The sequence below is a fragment of the Orycteropus afer genome, unplaced genomic scaffold (assembly GCF_000298275.1).
Source record: "Orycteropus afer afer isolate SDZICR_OR568_19922 unplaced genomic scaffold, OryAfe1.0 scaffold00177, whole genome shotgun sequence".
Lineage (NCBI taxonomy): Eukaryota > Metazoa > Chordata > Mammalia > Tubulidentata > Orycteropodidae > Orycteropus > Orycteropus afer.
This window is the reverse complement of record NW_006921764.1, coordinates 6,365,728-6,380,012: the sequence shown is the minus strand read 5'-3', so window position 1 is coordinate 6,380,012 and position 14,285 is coordinate 6,365,728. Positions and strand designations below refer to the sequence as shown.

General features: G+C 40.1%; 1 protein-coding gene across 1 annotated transcript in view; it reads left to right on the top strand.

The window, feature by feature from the left end:
• Positions 1-14,285, top strand: part of SLC5A8 (solute carrier family 5 member 8) — a 55,935-nt gene that overhangs the window by 22,427 nt on the left and 19,223 nt on the right. The window contains exons 6-9 of the mRNA XM_007947217.1: positions 3,496-3,636; positions 5,427-5,556; positions 9,954-10,042; positions 12,478-12,590. Coding sequence (XP_007945408.1) covers positions 3,496-3,636; positions 5,427-5,556; positions 9,954-10,042; positions 12,478-12,590 — 473 coding nt within the window. The remainder of the gene's footprint in view (positions 1-3,495; positions 3,637-5,426; positions 5,557-9,953; positions 10,043-12,477; positions 12,591-14,285) is intronic.

Below are 14,285 nucleotides of genomic sequence, written 5' to 3'. Positions count from 1 at the left end.
GAGTAGGAATCGACTTGAAAGCAGTGAGCTTGGTTTGGGTTTTGGTTTTTTATAATAAAGGATCCCTGGAGGCACAGTGGTTAAATGCTCAGCTGCTAACCAATGGGTCTGCAGTTTGAACCCACCAGCTGCTCCACAGAAGGATGTGGCACTCTGCTCCCGTAAAGATTACAGCCCTGAAAACCCATGGAGCTATTCTACTCTGTCCTTTAGCATCATTGCGAGTCAGAATCAACTCGATGGCAATGGGTTTGGTATGTACTGTAACATATATTACTCCCAGAAACTTGGCTAGAAAAGTTACGGTTGATGCCGCAAGATGTGACATGATGTAATATGCCACATGATGTCACAGTGAGAGGAAATGTCTTAAATAGCTGTTCAGTATTCCTAAAGAAAGACCAGTGGACAAACTAGATCTTTTGCCCCAAATCTACCACCAAAATTTAAATATTATTTAAAATGCCTTCCCTTTTGGATCAATAGTGTCATCCTTGTTCATCAGGTTCAGTGTGGAGAGAGGCTAACTTTGATCTGGATCGGCTTATTTTTGCTTTAAGCAGCCCCACTTTGAGGCCGAAAAGCTGAGGCCATCGGCAAGAAGATAGGAAACCAGTTTGCTTTTGGTGGCTCTCATCTTGTCTTTTGCAAATAGGCATCCAGTTTGAGAGCTTTTTGTAAAATTGGCAGGGTCAGTGTGTTCATTTACAGACATGCTTTGCAATGAATCAACTTCAACTATTTTCTTTTAAATCATTTTTTTTTTTTTGCTTCAAGATTCGGATTTCAAGGAAAAGAGCAAACAAATTGGCCTGCTTGGGCCATGTTTTCCATTCCTTGGTTAGGATATAGCAGGACAATTTGATTGACAGACTTTCAGACCATTTAATGGAGAAGTGGTAGTTTCCCTGAAGCAATCTGGGTTGCTGTTACTAGAGAAGGGGAAATGGGTACTAGGAAACAGAAAGGACTAGTAGCCACTGAGGGGAACTTGATTAATCCTGAATCTTCTCCCAGTAACTGGGCTCAGGAGAGATGGTGTAGAGCCAATCATTTTTCTGTAAGATGCATTTTCTGCAAAGTGATCGTCACTTTACACAAGGGATAGCATGTATTGCAGCATTGAAGCAGTAGCTTATATATCAATAAGATATTCTAAAAAGTAAAAGATTAGACACTTTTGTTTTTATGATCTTTACTTTGAAGTTTATCAACCATTAAGTAATAAGGAAAAGCCTTATTGTACTTCAGATTTTCAAATGTACCCCTTATTATTCTCATATGCTTTGAGAATATAGAGGACAAAAAATTTGCTCTGCAGTGGAATTAGATGCACAAAATGGATCAATTTTGTGCTCATTCCAATATTGTATCTATTGCTGAGGTGTGCTTAGGAGTTTAGTACTCTATGTCTATCTGTCTTTCTCTCCCTTTCAGTCTTATTCTCCTCTCTCTATTATGGCATGGCAGACTTGTTGAAACCATTTGCTAAGGTAATGGGTGAAGGATTTATATACCCACAGCCATCAAGTCCATTCCACCTCATAGCGACCCCCATTGGGTTTCTAAGTCAGGAAATCTTTATGGAAGTAGATTGCCCTATCTTCCTTCCATGGAGCAGCTGGTGGGTTTGATTCACAAACTTTATGGTTAGCAGTCAGATGTCTTAGGCATTGCACCACCAGAGCTCCTAGGATTTATACAAGCATTCAGGATGATTAGAACATTATTTTCCCAAAATCTCATATAGAATTCCAAAATATCTGAAAGGGTCAATTTTCTATTTCATTGAACTTATTTTGGAAATATTTATACCTTTTGTATAAATAAGGAGCTCTGGTTTAAAATCAAGAAGGGAGTGCATCAGGGTTATATCCTTTCACTATACTTATTCAATCTGTATGCTGAGCAAATAATCTGAGAAGCTGGACTATATGAAGAAGTACGTGGTATCAGGATTGGAGAAAGACTCATTAACAACCTGCAATACTCAGACGACACAACTTTGCTTGCTGAAAGTGAGGATGACTTGAAGCACTTACTGATGAAGATAAAAGACTACAGTCTGCAGTATGGATTACACCTCAGTATAAAGAAAACAATAATCCTTACAACTGGACCAATAAGCAGCATCATGATAAATGGAGAAAAGATTGAAGTTGCCAAAGACTTCATATTACTTGGTTCTACAATCAACACCAATGGAAGCATCAGTCAAGACATCAGATGATGTATTGCATTGGGCAAATCTGCTGCAAAAGACCTCATTCAAGTGCTGAGGAGCAAAGATGCCTCCTTGAAGACTAAGGTGTGCCTAACCCAAGCCATAGTATTTTCAGTGTGAGAGCTGGACAGTGAATAAGGAAGACCGAAGAAGAGTTGATGCTTTTGAATTGGTGAAGAATGCTGAAAGTACTATGAACTGCTAAAAGAACTAACAAAGCTATCCTGGAAGAAGTGCAGCCATAATGCTCCTTGGAAGTGAGCATGACCAAACTTCATCTCACCTACTTTGGTCATGTTGTCAGAAGGGACCATTCCCTGGAGAAGGATATCATGCTTCGTAACGTGGAGGGTCAATGTAAAAGGGGAAGACCCTCAACAAGATGGATTGACACAGTGGCTGCAACAATGGGCTCAGGTACAGCAAGGATTGTGAGGATGGCACAGGACCAGGCAGTGTTTTGTTCTTTTGTACATAAGGTTGCCATGAGTCAGAGCTGACTTGAAGGCACCTAACAACAACAGCTGGTGGAGTAGTGGTTAAGGCATTTGGCTGCTAACCAGAAGGTTGGCAGTTGGAACCCACTAGCCACTCCATGAAAGAAAGATTGAGTAGTCTACTTCCTTAAAGATTTACAGCCTTGGAAACTCAATGGGGGTCACTATGAGTCAGAATTGACTTGATGGTAATAAGTTTGGGTTTATATAAAAAGGAGGTCTGGTGGTACAGTGGTTAAGGCATTTGGCTGCTAACCAAAAGTCAGTGGTTTGAATCCACTAGGTGCTCCATAAAAGAAAGATGAAGCAGTCTACTTCTGTAAAGATTTACAGTCTTGGAAGTCCACTGGATGTCACTATGAGTCAGAATTGACTCAATGGCAGTGAGTTTGTTTTTTAGTTCTATATGAAAAAACAAACAAACAAACAAGTAAGTATGTATATAACCAAAGGTGCTATGGTGGTACAGTGGTTAAAGCACTTGGCTGCTAGCCAAAAGGTCAATGGTTCCAACTCACCAGCCACTCTGTGGGAGAAAGGTGTGCCAGTCTGCTTTCATAAAGATGTACATACAGCCTTGGAAACTCTGTGGGGCAGTTCTACTCTGTCCTACAGGGTTGCTCTGAGTCGGAATCAACTCAAGAACAATGGATTTTTTGGGTATACATCCATATATATGTATATACATTGTTTGCTTACAAAAATTTATAGGAGGGTTTGCTGTAGTTTTTTTGCTGACAGTTTAGATTTTGTTTTCTGTTTCTTTCCATTTAGTTTTGATCCTAACCCTCTGCAAAGACACACATTCTGGACAATCATTATAGGAGGGACTTTCACATGGACCAGCATCTATGGCGTCAACCAATCCCAGGTGCAGAGATATATTTCCTGTAAAAGCAGATTCCATGCAAAAATGTAAGCCAAATTATGGTGTGTGAATCATTAATAACCACCATTTACCTTTATGAAAATACTTTCATAAGTCAAGTTTATCTCAAGTTTAAGTCTTTTGGATCATGAAATTCAAAGACAAGTGATATGTTTAGTTACAGAAGGCTCATGTAGAGTAAAGTGGTACTGTATGTTTTGGATCAGATACTTAAAAAATATTTATAAGCCTTATTAAGTACAAGAAAATCTTAACAAATAAATAAACATGGATTGTGCATCTAAGTAACCATGGCACCTGTTCCAGAGTGGGTTCTCCAGGAAGCAGGCTCTAAGAGTGGGGCTGGCAGTGCAGGAGTTTATTAGGGAATCAACAACTTGGAAGGAAAGTGAAGGAAGCAAGATTGAGTAGAGGGAGGAGGTAGACTGCAATTCAGTTGCAGCAAAGGCCTCAGCTGACTTCTTCAGGGAGCTCGGAAGTTGGGGTGACTCTTTTGTCGTCTGTCACATTGGGGTCAGAGGGCTTTATACTCTTACTTCCACCAGTCACAGGGGAAGAGAAGCATGACTGTTGGAATGGGACCTCTCTTCAACCTAGGGTGGCTCATCTCAGTGTCCACTATAGCACCATTAAGACAAAAATGTAGCCCCTTTAGTGAGAGCACTGTTCACTACTCAACTGATTATTGAGATCCAGCATTCAATGATATCAATATCAGTAACTACCTGATATCATGTGTCTGTTCCCTGTGGATCAATCACACTGGTCCAATCGGCAGCTGATCATGGGCACTGTGCAGGACCAGGCAGTGTTTTGTCCCATTGTGCACGGCTAACCGAACTGAGGGCTGACTCCAGGCAGCTAACAACAACATTACCAAACACTTTGCTGTAGGATCTGTACTGTTTCATTTGTGCCTAATTGGAATGAGGGAGACATTGTTATCCCCAGGTGTAATCAAAGAAACTGGGGATTGGAGAGGCTAGATTACTTGCTTAGGGTTACATATAGTAGAGCCAGGATTTGTACTCAGTTCTGATTCCAGTGATGCTGTCGGGTTGGCTCTATGCATGTACAATAGAATGAAACACAGCCTGGTCCTACGTTATTCTCACAATCCTGGCTGTGCTTGGGCCCATTATGGCAGCCGCTGTGTCAATCCATCTTGTTGAGAGTCTTCCCCTTTTTTGCTGACCCTCTGTTTTACCAAGCATGATAGCCTTCGCCAGGGAGGGGTCCCTGCAGTGATATTTAACCTCATGCTACAGTGGAGCACATATTGTACATGGTGACACTGAACATTGAGAAGATTTCTGTCTAAGGAATACATGTTTACTTTTCCTACTTAATGGATGGTCTTATAAACCATACTTATAACAAGGTTGTTGAGTTGTTATATAGATTCTAATATTTAGGAGTTTGTCATTGTATTATTTTTAAAAGGAAAATGACTAATAGCTATTGCTCTGTTGATTACAAAAAATCCATACTTCAAGACAGGAAGACACGGAACATTCCAATTAGGCACAATTATGAAGCTAACAGTAGTACTCTTGGAACTCTGACCAGAGGATTCACTCATTCAGTGGGAAAACTCCCTCTATTACAAATATTTCCCAAAACATTGTTGATTGACATCATTAGCAGCAGATTAGACCAGAATAAATGGTGTTTTGATAATGGAAAGACAATGTGCATTTATTTAATGTGTATACTAATATCATCGTGAAAGTCTTTTCTGTTCATGTAACAATTTTCCTAATCTTTGGGATAGTGATTACAACTACCGTTTGCTGGTTTGTTTTTGCCTCTGTAGGTCTCTCTACGTCAATCTCGTGGGGCTCTGGGCAATCCTCATCTGCTCAGTGTTTTGTGGGCTTGCCCTATATTCCAGGTACCATGACTGTGATCCTTGGACAGCCAAGAAAGTGTCTGCACCAGACCAGGTTCAGTACCACGGCTTTCTTACACATGCATTCATGACCTTCAAGAAGAAATCATCTCACTGTTACTTGGGAGGAGATAGAAAACAGCAAATGGCACAATACAATCATCTTTAATTTCTATAAAGCATTTGGCAAAATTTTATTTTAGCAGACATCAGCAAGAGTGAAGAGGTCCCTGAGGGGGCAAGTGGTGTGTACTCAACTACTAGTGTAGTGCCTAAGGCACTTGACAGCTAACCAGAAGGCTGGTGGTTCAAACCCACCAGCCACTCCTCAGAAGGAAGGTTGCGCAATCTACTTCTGTAGTGATACTGCCTCGGAAACCCAAGGAGGGGTCGCTATGAGTCAGGGACGACTTGATGGCACATAACAACTAACCCAAAACCTGGCAGTTAGAGCCCACTCAGAACTGCAGAAGAAAGTCCTGGAAATCTGCTTTCTTAAAGTTTAAAGCCAAGAAAACTCTATGGAACAGTTCTACTCTGACATGGGGTCACCATGAGTCAGAATTAACTGGACAGCAACGGACGTGGGCTAGAGAGAGTAAATAATTCTGTTAAAAAATTAAAATATTTACATACGTAGAAACATTTCAAGCCAGATGTCCTTAAATAGAAATATCTCAAGGCTGGGTGTAAGTGTAAACACAGTTAAAAGAAAAATAACTTACAGACACACCAGAAAACTAGGGAACATGCGAAAGCTGCTGTTTGATTGCTTATTTATGAGCCATTTATCTTTCCAACAGTTTGAAACTGACGGAGAAACGGATCTAATAAGTGAACATTTATTGAGCACCAACTGTGTGATTCTGTGGAAAGAGCTTTGTGTGCTTTATTGCACAACCCTGTAATTCACATTTTATAGATGAGGAAACGAATCTCACAAAGGTTGTATAACTTGCCTTAGGTCACATATCAAGTAAATATGAAGAATTGCTAACACTATAAAAATAGTATGTGCCAGGCAGTATTGTAAGTGCTTTATATAAATTTCAAATTTTAATCCTCACAGCTACCCTCTGAGGTAGGTATTATTATTACCCCCTTTATAGGGGTGAGGAAACAGAGGCACACACAGGTTAAATTAGTGGGATATGAGTAACCAGCTAGTAAGTTTGGAGCCAGAATTCAAACCCAGGCAGGCTGTCATCAGAGTCCTCACTCCGAAACTCCACGCCATATTGTTGTTAGCTGCCGTAGAGTTGGCCCTGATTCGTGTTGACCCCATGCACAACTGAACTAAATGCTGCCCGGTCCTGTCAATTGCCTAGTTGTGATCCATAGGGTTTTCATTGGCTGATTTTTGGAAATAGATCATCAGGCCTTTTTCCTAATGCATCTCACTCTGGGAGCTCTGCTGAAACCTGTTCAGCCTCATCACATCATGCAATCTTCTGCTGACAGGTGGGTGGTAGCTGGGCATGAGGTTCGTTGGCTGGGAACAGAACTGGGGTCTCTGTCTTTCAAAAGGAGTAACTAGAATTCAGATCCAGGACTACTTGACTCTAAAGTCCAAGCTCTTGTTCTCAGCATTCTTGCCAAAATTATTTTCTAAGACTTCCTTGTAAATCCAGCGCCCTGGGCACTGATCAGACCGAATACGTGGCAGTGAGAATGCATCACACAGTCCCAGAAAAATACAGTTTGAGGGGATTAGAAATGAGAACATCATTGAGCTGTGTTTCTCAACTCTATCTTAACCTATGCCCTCTTTCTGATAGACACAGCCTTCCTACACTCTCAGTGAATCCAAGAATCATGTTTACTCCACAGGTAGAAACACTCTTCTGTTATATTCCATTCCCTCTAATCAAGACTATTTTGTGATTTTTATCAGTTTATATTGTCAGTTCAAACCCACCAGCCACTCCTCAGAAGGAAGGTTGGGCAATCTACTTCTGTAGTGATACCGCCTCGGAAACCCAAGGAGAGGTCGCTATGAGTGGGGTCCGACTCGATGGCACATAACAACAACAACTGTCAGTAGTGTATATTGTGAAGACAATAGAGATTTAAAAACATACTTCTAATATGCATTTCCCCTACTCTGGGCTAGACCGGGCAGTGCTTCATTCTGTTGTACATAGTGTCACTATGAGCTGGAACTGACTTGATAGCACCTAATAACAACATTCTTGGCACAAAAAATCCTTATGAAGTCCTCCCCTTGAGAATCTTTGTCCTAGAGTGCATTCAAGCTGTGTTGCCCAGAGGCCTGTATCACTTTGAGAGTAGACATTAAATTTTCCAAAGACTTTCCTCCTAACTGGATGGTTCCAGTCTTGTGTTGTTAGTTAACCAATTAATTTAATTAACATTTTACTGGGGATGGAAATGCAAATGAGACAGTGCATAGGAGATTGGGTCAAAGCCCTGGGTTTTATCCTGAGGAGAGCAAAGATGTTTCTGTTACACTCTACTGGCGCTCACCCTGAAAAAGAAGGGTTAGTGCCTAGCTAGACTTGTGCTATTTTCCTGCCACTTAAACTTACCTCACTGATGTTGCTTATACATGATGGATTGACACAGTGGCTGCAACAATGGGTTTATGCAGGGCGATAATTGTGAGGACTGGGCAGGACTCTTGTCACAGCTGGGCAGTATTTCGTTTTGTTGTACATGGGCTCGCTATGAGTTGGGAGGAATTCAATGGCACCTAACAACAACAACATACATGTGGGGGCCATCCACACTATGAAATATTATGCTGAAGACTTTTGAGAAATTTGAGACCTGGTGGAGGATTTTGGATCTCATTATAATACTAATGATGGAAACCTTAATATTGCTTTTGTATGGAATTCTTCTTAAAGTTTTAATACTGCTTGAACTTTTAAAACATCCTGGGAAATTTGGATCTTGACCTTGTATGAGGAGATGTGATGTTCCCTTTCTCTGAGGATAAAGAATCAGTAAGTTTTGGAGCAAGCTGAGAAGGCACTCTCAAGACAGCCCGACACAGATCCCTGCGACAGTGGAGGGTGCTCTTTTATAGTCCATATTGTTAAGTGAAATCAAATAGGCCGAGGAAGCTCATAACATAGGGTGTGCCATCCACTGAGCGCTGTGGGAAAACAATCAATAATGCTTCGATGCCAATGAGAGGATGCTTTTATGGAAAATTGTCTGCTTGGGACTCTTGATTAAAATATTAATTTTTCAGAAAAATTGCCATGTAACATAGTCCTGAAGTCACACACCTGCCCACCCTTCATTTAGTATTTATTTTAAAGAAATATTCAAAAAGCAAGTTGGTATTTGGAACTTTGTAAAGACAAGCAAGTTTCTGGGTTTTCCTGCAGTCACTCGCCACTCTTCACCATGTCTCACACTATGTTGTTGTTATGTGCCAACGAGTCGGACCTGACTCATAGTGAACTCTCCTTGGGTTTGCAAGGCAATATCACTACAGAAGTAGATTGCCTAACCTTCCTTCCAAGGAGTGGCTGGTGGGTTTGAACCGCCAGCCTTCTGATTAGCAGCTAAGCGCCTTAGGCACTATGATACCAGAGCTCTTGCCTCACACTATATACAACTATAATTATGTCACCAGTCTTGAACCATGAGAAGAGTTTATGAAGGTGGCCTTTAGGTATCAAGTAAATTTTAAATCAAGTAACTGCTGTTTACTTAAGCATGTTGTTGTTGTTATGTGCCGTGGAGTCGGACCCGACTTATAGTGACCCCTCTTTGGGTTTCCAAGGCATTATCACTACGGAAGTAGATTGCCCCATCTTCCTTCCGAGGAGTGGCTGGTAGGTTTGAACCACCAGCCTTTACTTAAGCATTGTTGTTGTTGTTGTTATTTTCCATCAAGTCGGCCCCGACTCATAGCGACCCCTCTTTGGGTTTCCGAGGCAGTATCACTACGGAAGTAGGAATGCCCAACCTTCCTTCTGAGGAGCGGCTGGTGGGTTTGAACCGCCAGCCTCCTGGTTAGCAGTCAAGTGCCTTAGGCACTATGCTACCAGAGCTCCTTACTTAAGCATAGAGGTATGTAAAATACTCCCTTAAAAAGGATTTATTATTCCAAAGAATTATAAGAGCCAGCTTTAGCTGTTTACTATACCCCATACAATATAGATGCTTTGTATACATTATTGACCTTAACATTTATAGCAGTTCTAAGGAAATATTGGTGTATTGTGCCTGTTTTACAGATGAGAAACTGAAGCTGAGAGAATTTAAGTAACAGAATTTCCAAAGATTGTACCCCAACCACTGTGCTCTTCGTTTCTGTAAATGTTACTGGTTGAAGAGTTGAATTTTTGGTATTTGGAAATTTCAGTTATGTGGAATAGCTCCCTTTTGTTCTCAACGAATATGAGATAAAGGTATTAATTAATTGTATTCAATAGCAAATAGGACTTGGAAGTAAATTTTGGAATTTTTCAGCTCATGCCTTATATGGTGTTGGACATTCTGCAAGACTATCCAGGACTTCCTGGACTCTTTGTGGCCTGTGCTTACAGTGGAACACTCAGGTATGAACCGCAGCTGTAGTGCTTTTGCTATTGGGATCTTTCTTTTTTTATTGCTTCTTGGTACTGCTATAACAGGAATATCTCAGGTGGGTGGTTTTATGAACAGACTTTATTTTCTCACAGCTTAGGAGGCTAGAAGTCCAAATGAGAGTGCCAGCTCGAAGAGAAGGCTTTTCCCTCTGTTGGTTCTCGGGGAAGTCCTTGTCTCTTTTCAGCTTCTGTTCCTCAGTCACCTGGCGATCTGCATGTGGCATGTATCTTTCCCTCCATTTGTGCTTCCTTCTCTGTGCCTAGTCAGCTTGGTTTATATCTCAGAGGTGGTTGATTTGAAACATACCCTTCACTGAGGTCTCATTAACATAGCAAAGAAAGTCCTATTCCCAACTGAGATTACATCCGTAAGTATAAAAGTTTATGATTTACAACACATATTTTGGGAACACAAATCCATCCATAACAGATTTTTTCAAAGAATGAATTCTGGAGACTCAAAATAGACCATCTACCCCACGTAGTCTCCCTGTTGGTCTGTGTCTTATCTATAGGCTAGGATCCTGTTGTATTCAGGCTCCACTTTTAACTAGGTGTCTGCTGTCTAGGGTCACAATAATGATGATCAGTTGAGAATAACTTTCATTGATTATCAAAATGGGTGCCTAAAGTTTTTGTTTAAAATGTGTGTGTGGCTAAAGCATGGTCAACTGGAAAAATAGAATTAACTCTCCTATTTACATACTGAGTCATATACAGCATCCAAAGAATCTTGTGTTTTGTGATTAAACTTATTCATTGCACTTAATACATTCCTTCCTGTTGATAGTTATTATTATCAATATTTACAACATATGTTAGTGAGGCCCAGGCTATTGATGTTATTGATAGCTATGACATATTTTAGGAGCTCTGGTAGCATAGTCCCGAGGCACTTGACTGCTAACCAGAAGGCTGGTGGTTCAAACCCACCAGCCACTCCTCGGAAGGAAGGTTGGGCAATCCTACTTCTGTAGTGACACTGCTTCGGAAACCCAAGGAGGGGTCGCTATGAGTTGGGGCCGAGTCGACGGCACATAACAGCAACAACAACAACATGACATATTTTAGTCAGGGTTTATGGCAGTCCTTTCTATGCACAAAGAAAACTATAATTAAAGTTGCTATATAATCATACTGAGTAATCTGATGGATTCATCCTACAGACTAGACTCTTTCCATAGACACTAAGGATTAACTGCAAAATGGAAGCAACATTAAATTATCTTTTATCTTTTACCATCAAGATGTTGCCTGAATCATCCTTGGATGACATCAGTTTCCAGGAAGACTACACTGTGATCTTTAATAATAACATAGTAGAAATCTGGTTATCTCTTGATGCTGACAGTTTGTTTTCCCCCTTCTCATTATCTTTTAAGTGGTTTTTTTTTTTTTTTTAATATTTTATTTGTTTTTGTGGGCTATATACACAACCAAACATTTATCCACTCATAATTTCTGCGGGAACAATTAAAAAACCATTGGTTCTGTATTTCACATTGTATCACCATTCTATTTCTATGCCTATTGCTTCAACAACATAAGTTAGGCTCTTTTCCCCTTTAAGTTCTCATCTGTGCTTTAGATGGACTGTTAGCAGTTTGCACTCATATAGATAATTCTTTACAAGAGCACTATGCTCATATGCATGTGAAAGCTAGACAATGAACAAGGAAGATCGAAGAATTTATGCATTTCAATTGTGGTCTTGGTGAAGAATACTGAAAACACCATGGACTGCCAAAAGAACAAATAAATCTGTCTTGGAAAAAGTGTAGCTGGAATGCTCCTTAGAAGTGAGAATGGCCAGATATCATCTCACATACTTTGGTCATGTTGTCAGAAGGGACCAGTCCCTGGAGAAGGATGTCATGCTTGGTAAAGTAGAGGGTCAGCAAAAAAGGAGAAGACCCTCAATGAGATGGATTGACACAGTGGCTGTGGTGATGGGCTTAAGCACAGCAAATATTGTGAGGATGGCACAGGACTGGGCAGTGTTTGTTCTGTTGTACGGAGTGTCACTATGAGTTAGAGCCAACTCTACAGCACCTAACAACAGTAACAACAATGCTCAAGGCAAACATTCTTTATTAATTAGGCTAAACTGGTGAACCAGTCTTTAGTTTAACAATGGCTTCATGAGGCAGTTTTGGTTCAAAGTTTAAAGATTATTTCCAGGAACTAGAGTCAGGCTTTTCTCCAGTTCAACGGATCCAGTAAGTTTGGTTTCCACGTGAGTCTGAAGTTCTTTTCTACCTTTTAACCAGCATTCATCTATTGGATCCTTCAGTTCAGTAATGGTAGCTGGGCACATCCATTTCTTCTTGTCTCAAAGTAATTTCCCTCTTAAGTGTTCTTGAGGTTAAAATATTATAAATTAAAAGCTTTGTTTTCCCTTACAGCACAGTGTCCTCCAGTATTAATGCCTTAGCAGCAGTCACTGTGGAAGATCTAATCAAACCTAGCTTCAGATCACTCTCAGAAAGGTCTCTGTCTTGGATTTCCCAAGGAACAAGTAAGTTTCTGTTTCCACAATTCCATATTAACTCCGAGAGAAGATTTTTAGAGATATAATAAATTCTTTTCTACTGAAGATGTTGAGTAGGAACCTTTGGATTTATATATATGTGTGTACACATGCATGTCTATGACAATGCAGATAGAACCGTATTTGTAACCAAGATTTGGGTGACACTTCAAACAATTAACTGCCAGTGGACAATTCTCCTATTTTGTTGTCCTTATATCCTATCTTCTTCTTATCCTAAATCTATGTTAAAATTCTTGGCCATGAGGAAAAAAAAAAAAAAAAAGTCAGCCCTTTTCCTTTTCAGCTTTAGTACATGGTCCTAAGAAATAGCTTTAGTTTGGAAGCAAGGGCTACACTTTTTTGTATTACTTTACATGGTAATAATGTCAGTTTCAGGTACATGATCTATGTGTCTGAAATGAAGATAAACAAGCAGAATGTTATGACTTATGACCTCTTGAGATTGTCTGTTCTCTTGCCTACAAAGAGTATCCTGGAGATGGTCTATAAAATTGTGCAAGTACTGCTCAACTTCTATTCTTAGATTATAAATATTACTAGGGATTAAATGCCTGTTGAATGGAAATGTTTAAGGGCTCCCAGTTCCTGATGTCCCAATTGTAATATATGACTCAAGGAAATCTGACTAGTATACTTCATTCTTCATTTTAACATCTTGGGTTTAAGTGTTTTTCAGTGAATGGCTAACACATTGATTTCTGAGGTTATTTATTAATCTCAGCACAAGAACACTATAAACTGTCGAAGAAATAGTAAACAATACTCTATTTTGAGACACAATTCTATTATCATTGCCATGGCTGTGGACTAGAATAAGTCCTTAATTTATATTTTTCAATACCCTCTAAATTTAAATAGAAATGCATTATTATTTTATTATGTATGCAGTTTAACCCTGGAGCATAATTACAGAATGATTCAGTGTTTCCTAAAGAGTGTTTTGACTGTGGGTCTTGGAGCTCAGGACTATAGCCCCGTGTCATATCAAGGTATTGGCATAACATAGTCCACAAAGACAATGTTCCATATTATACTTTGGTGAGTAGTGACTGGGTCTTAAAAGCTTGTGAGCAGCTATTTAAGGTGTAGCTATTGATCTGTCCCTGTCTGGAGCAAAGAAGAGTGAAGAAAATCAAAGATACATGAAAACAAGCAGTCCAAATGTCTAACACACCATGTGAACTCCATCCTCTATGATCCTGAGACTAGAAAAACTAGATGGTGCCTGGCTACCACTGCTAACTGCTCTGAAAGGGATCATTATAGGAGGTTCTGGATAGAGTAGGAGAAAAATGTGGAGCAAAACTAAAAATAATAATACAAAAAAGAAGAGGGTTACTGGTCTGATAGAGACGGTTGAACCCCTGAGACTATGGCCCTTACAAAATCTTCAAGCACTGAATCAAACTCAGCCTTGTGGCTCACCTTTCAGCCAAACAATAGGCAGGACTTTCAGGTGAACAATAACACCAGGGAGGTACATACTCCTTAAAGCAACCAAGCACACATGAGATCAAAAGGGGAGCATTTGCCCAAGGCTAAAGCTCAAAGAGCTGAGCAATGAATAAGGAAGACTGAAGAAGAATTGATGCTCTTGAGTTGTGGTGCTGGTGAAGAATGCTGAAAGTACCATGGACTGTTAAAAGAACTAACAGATCT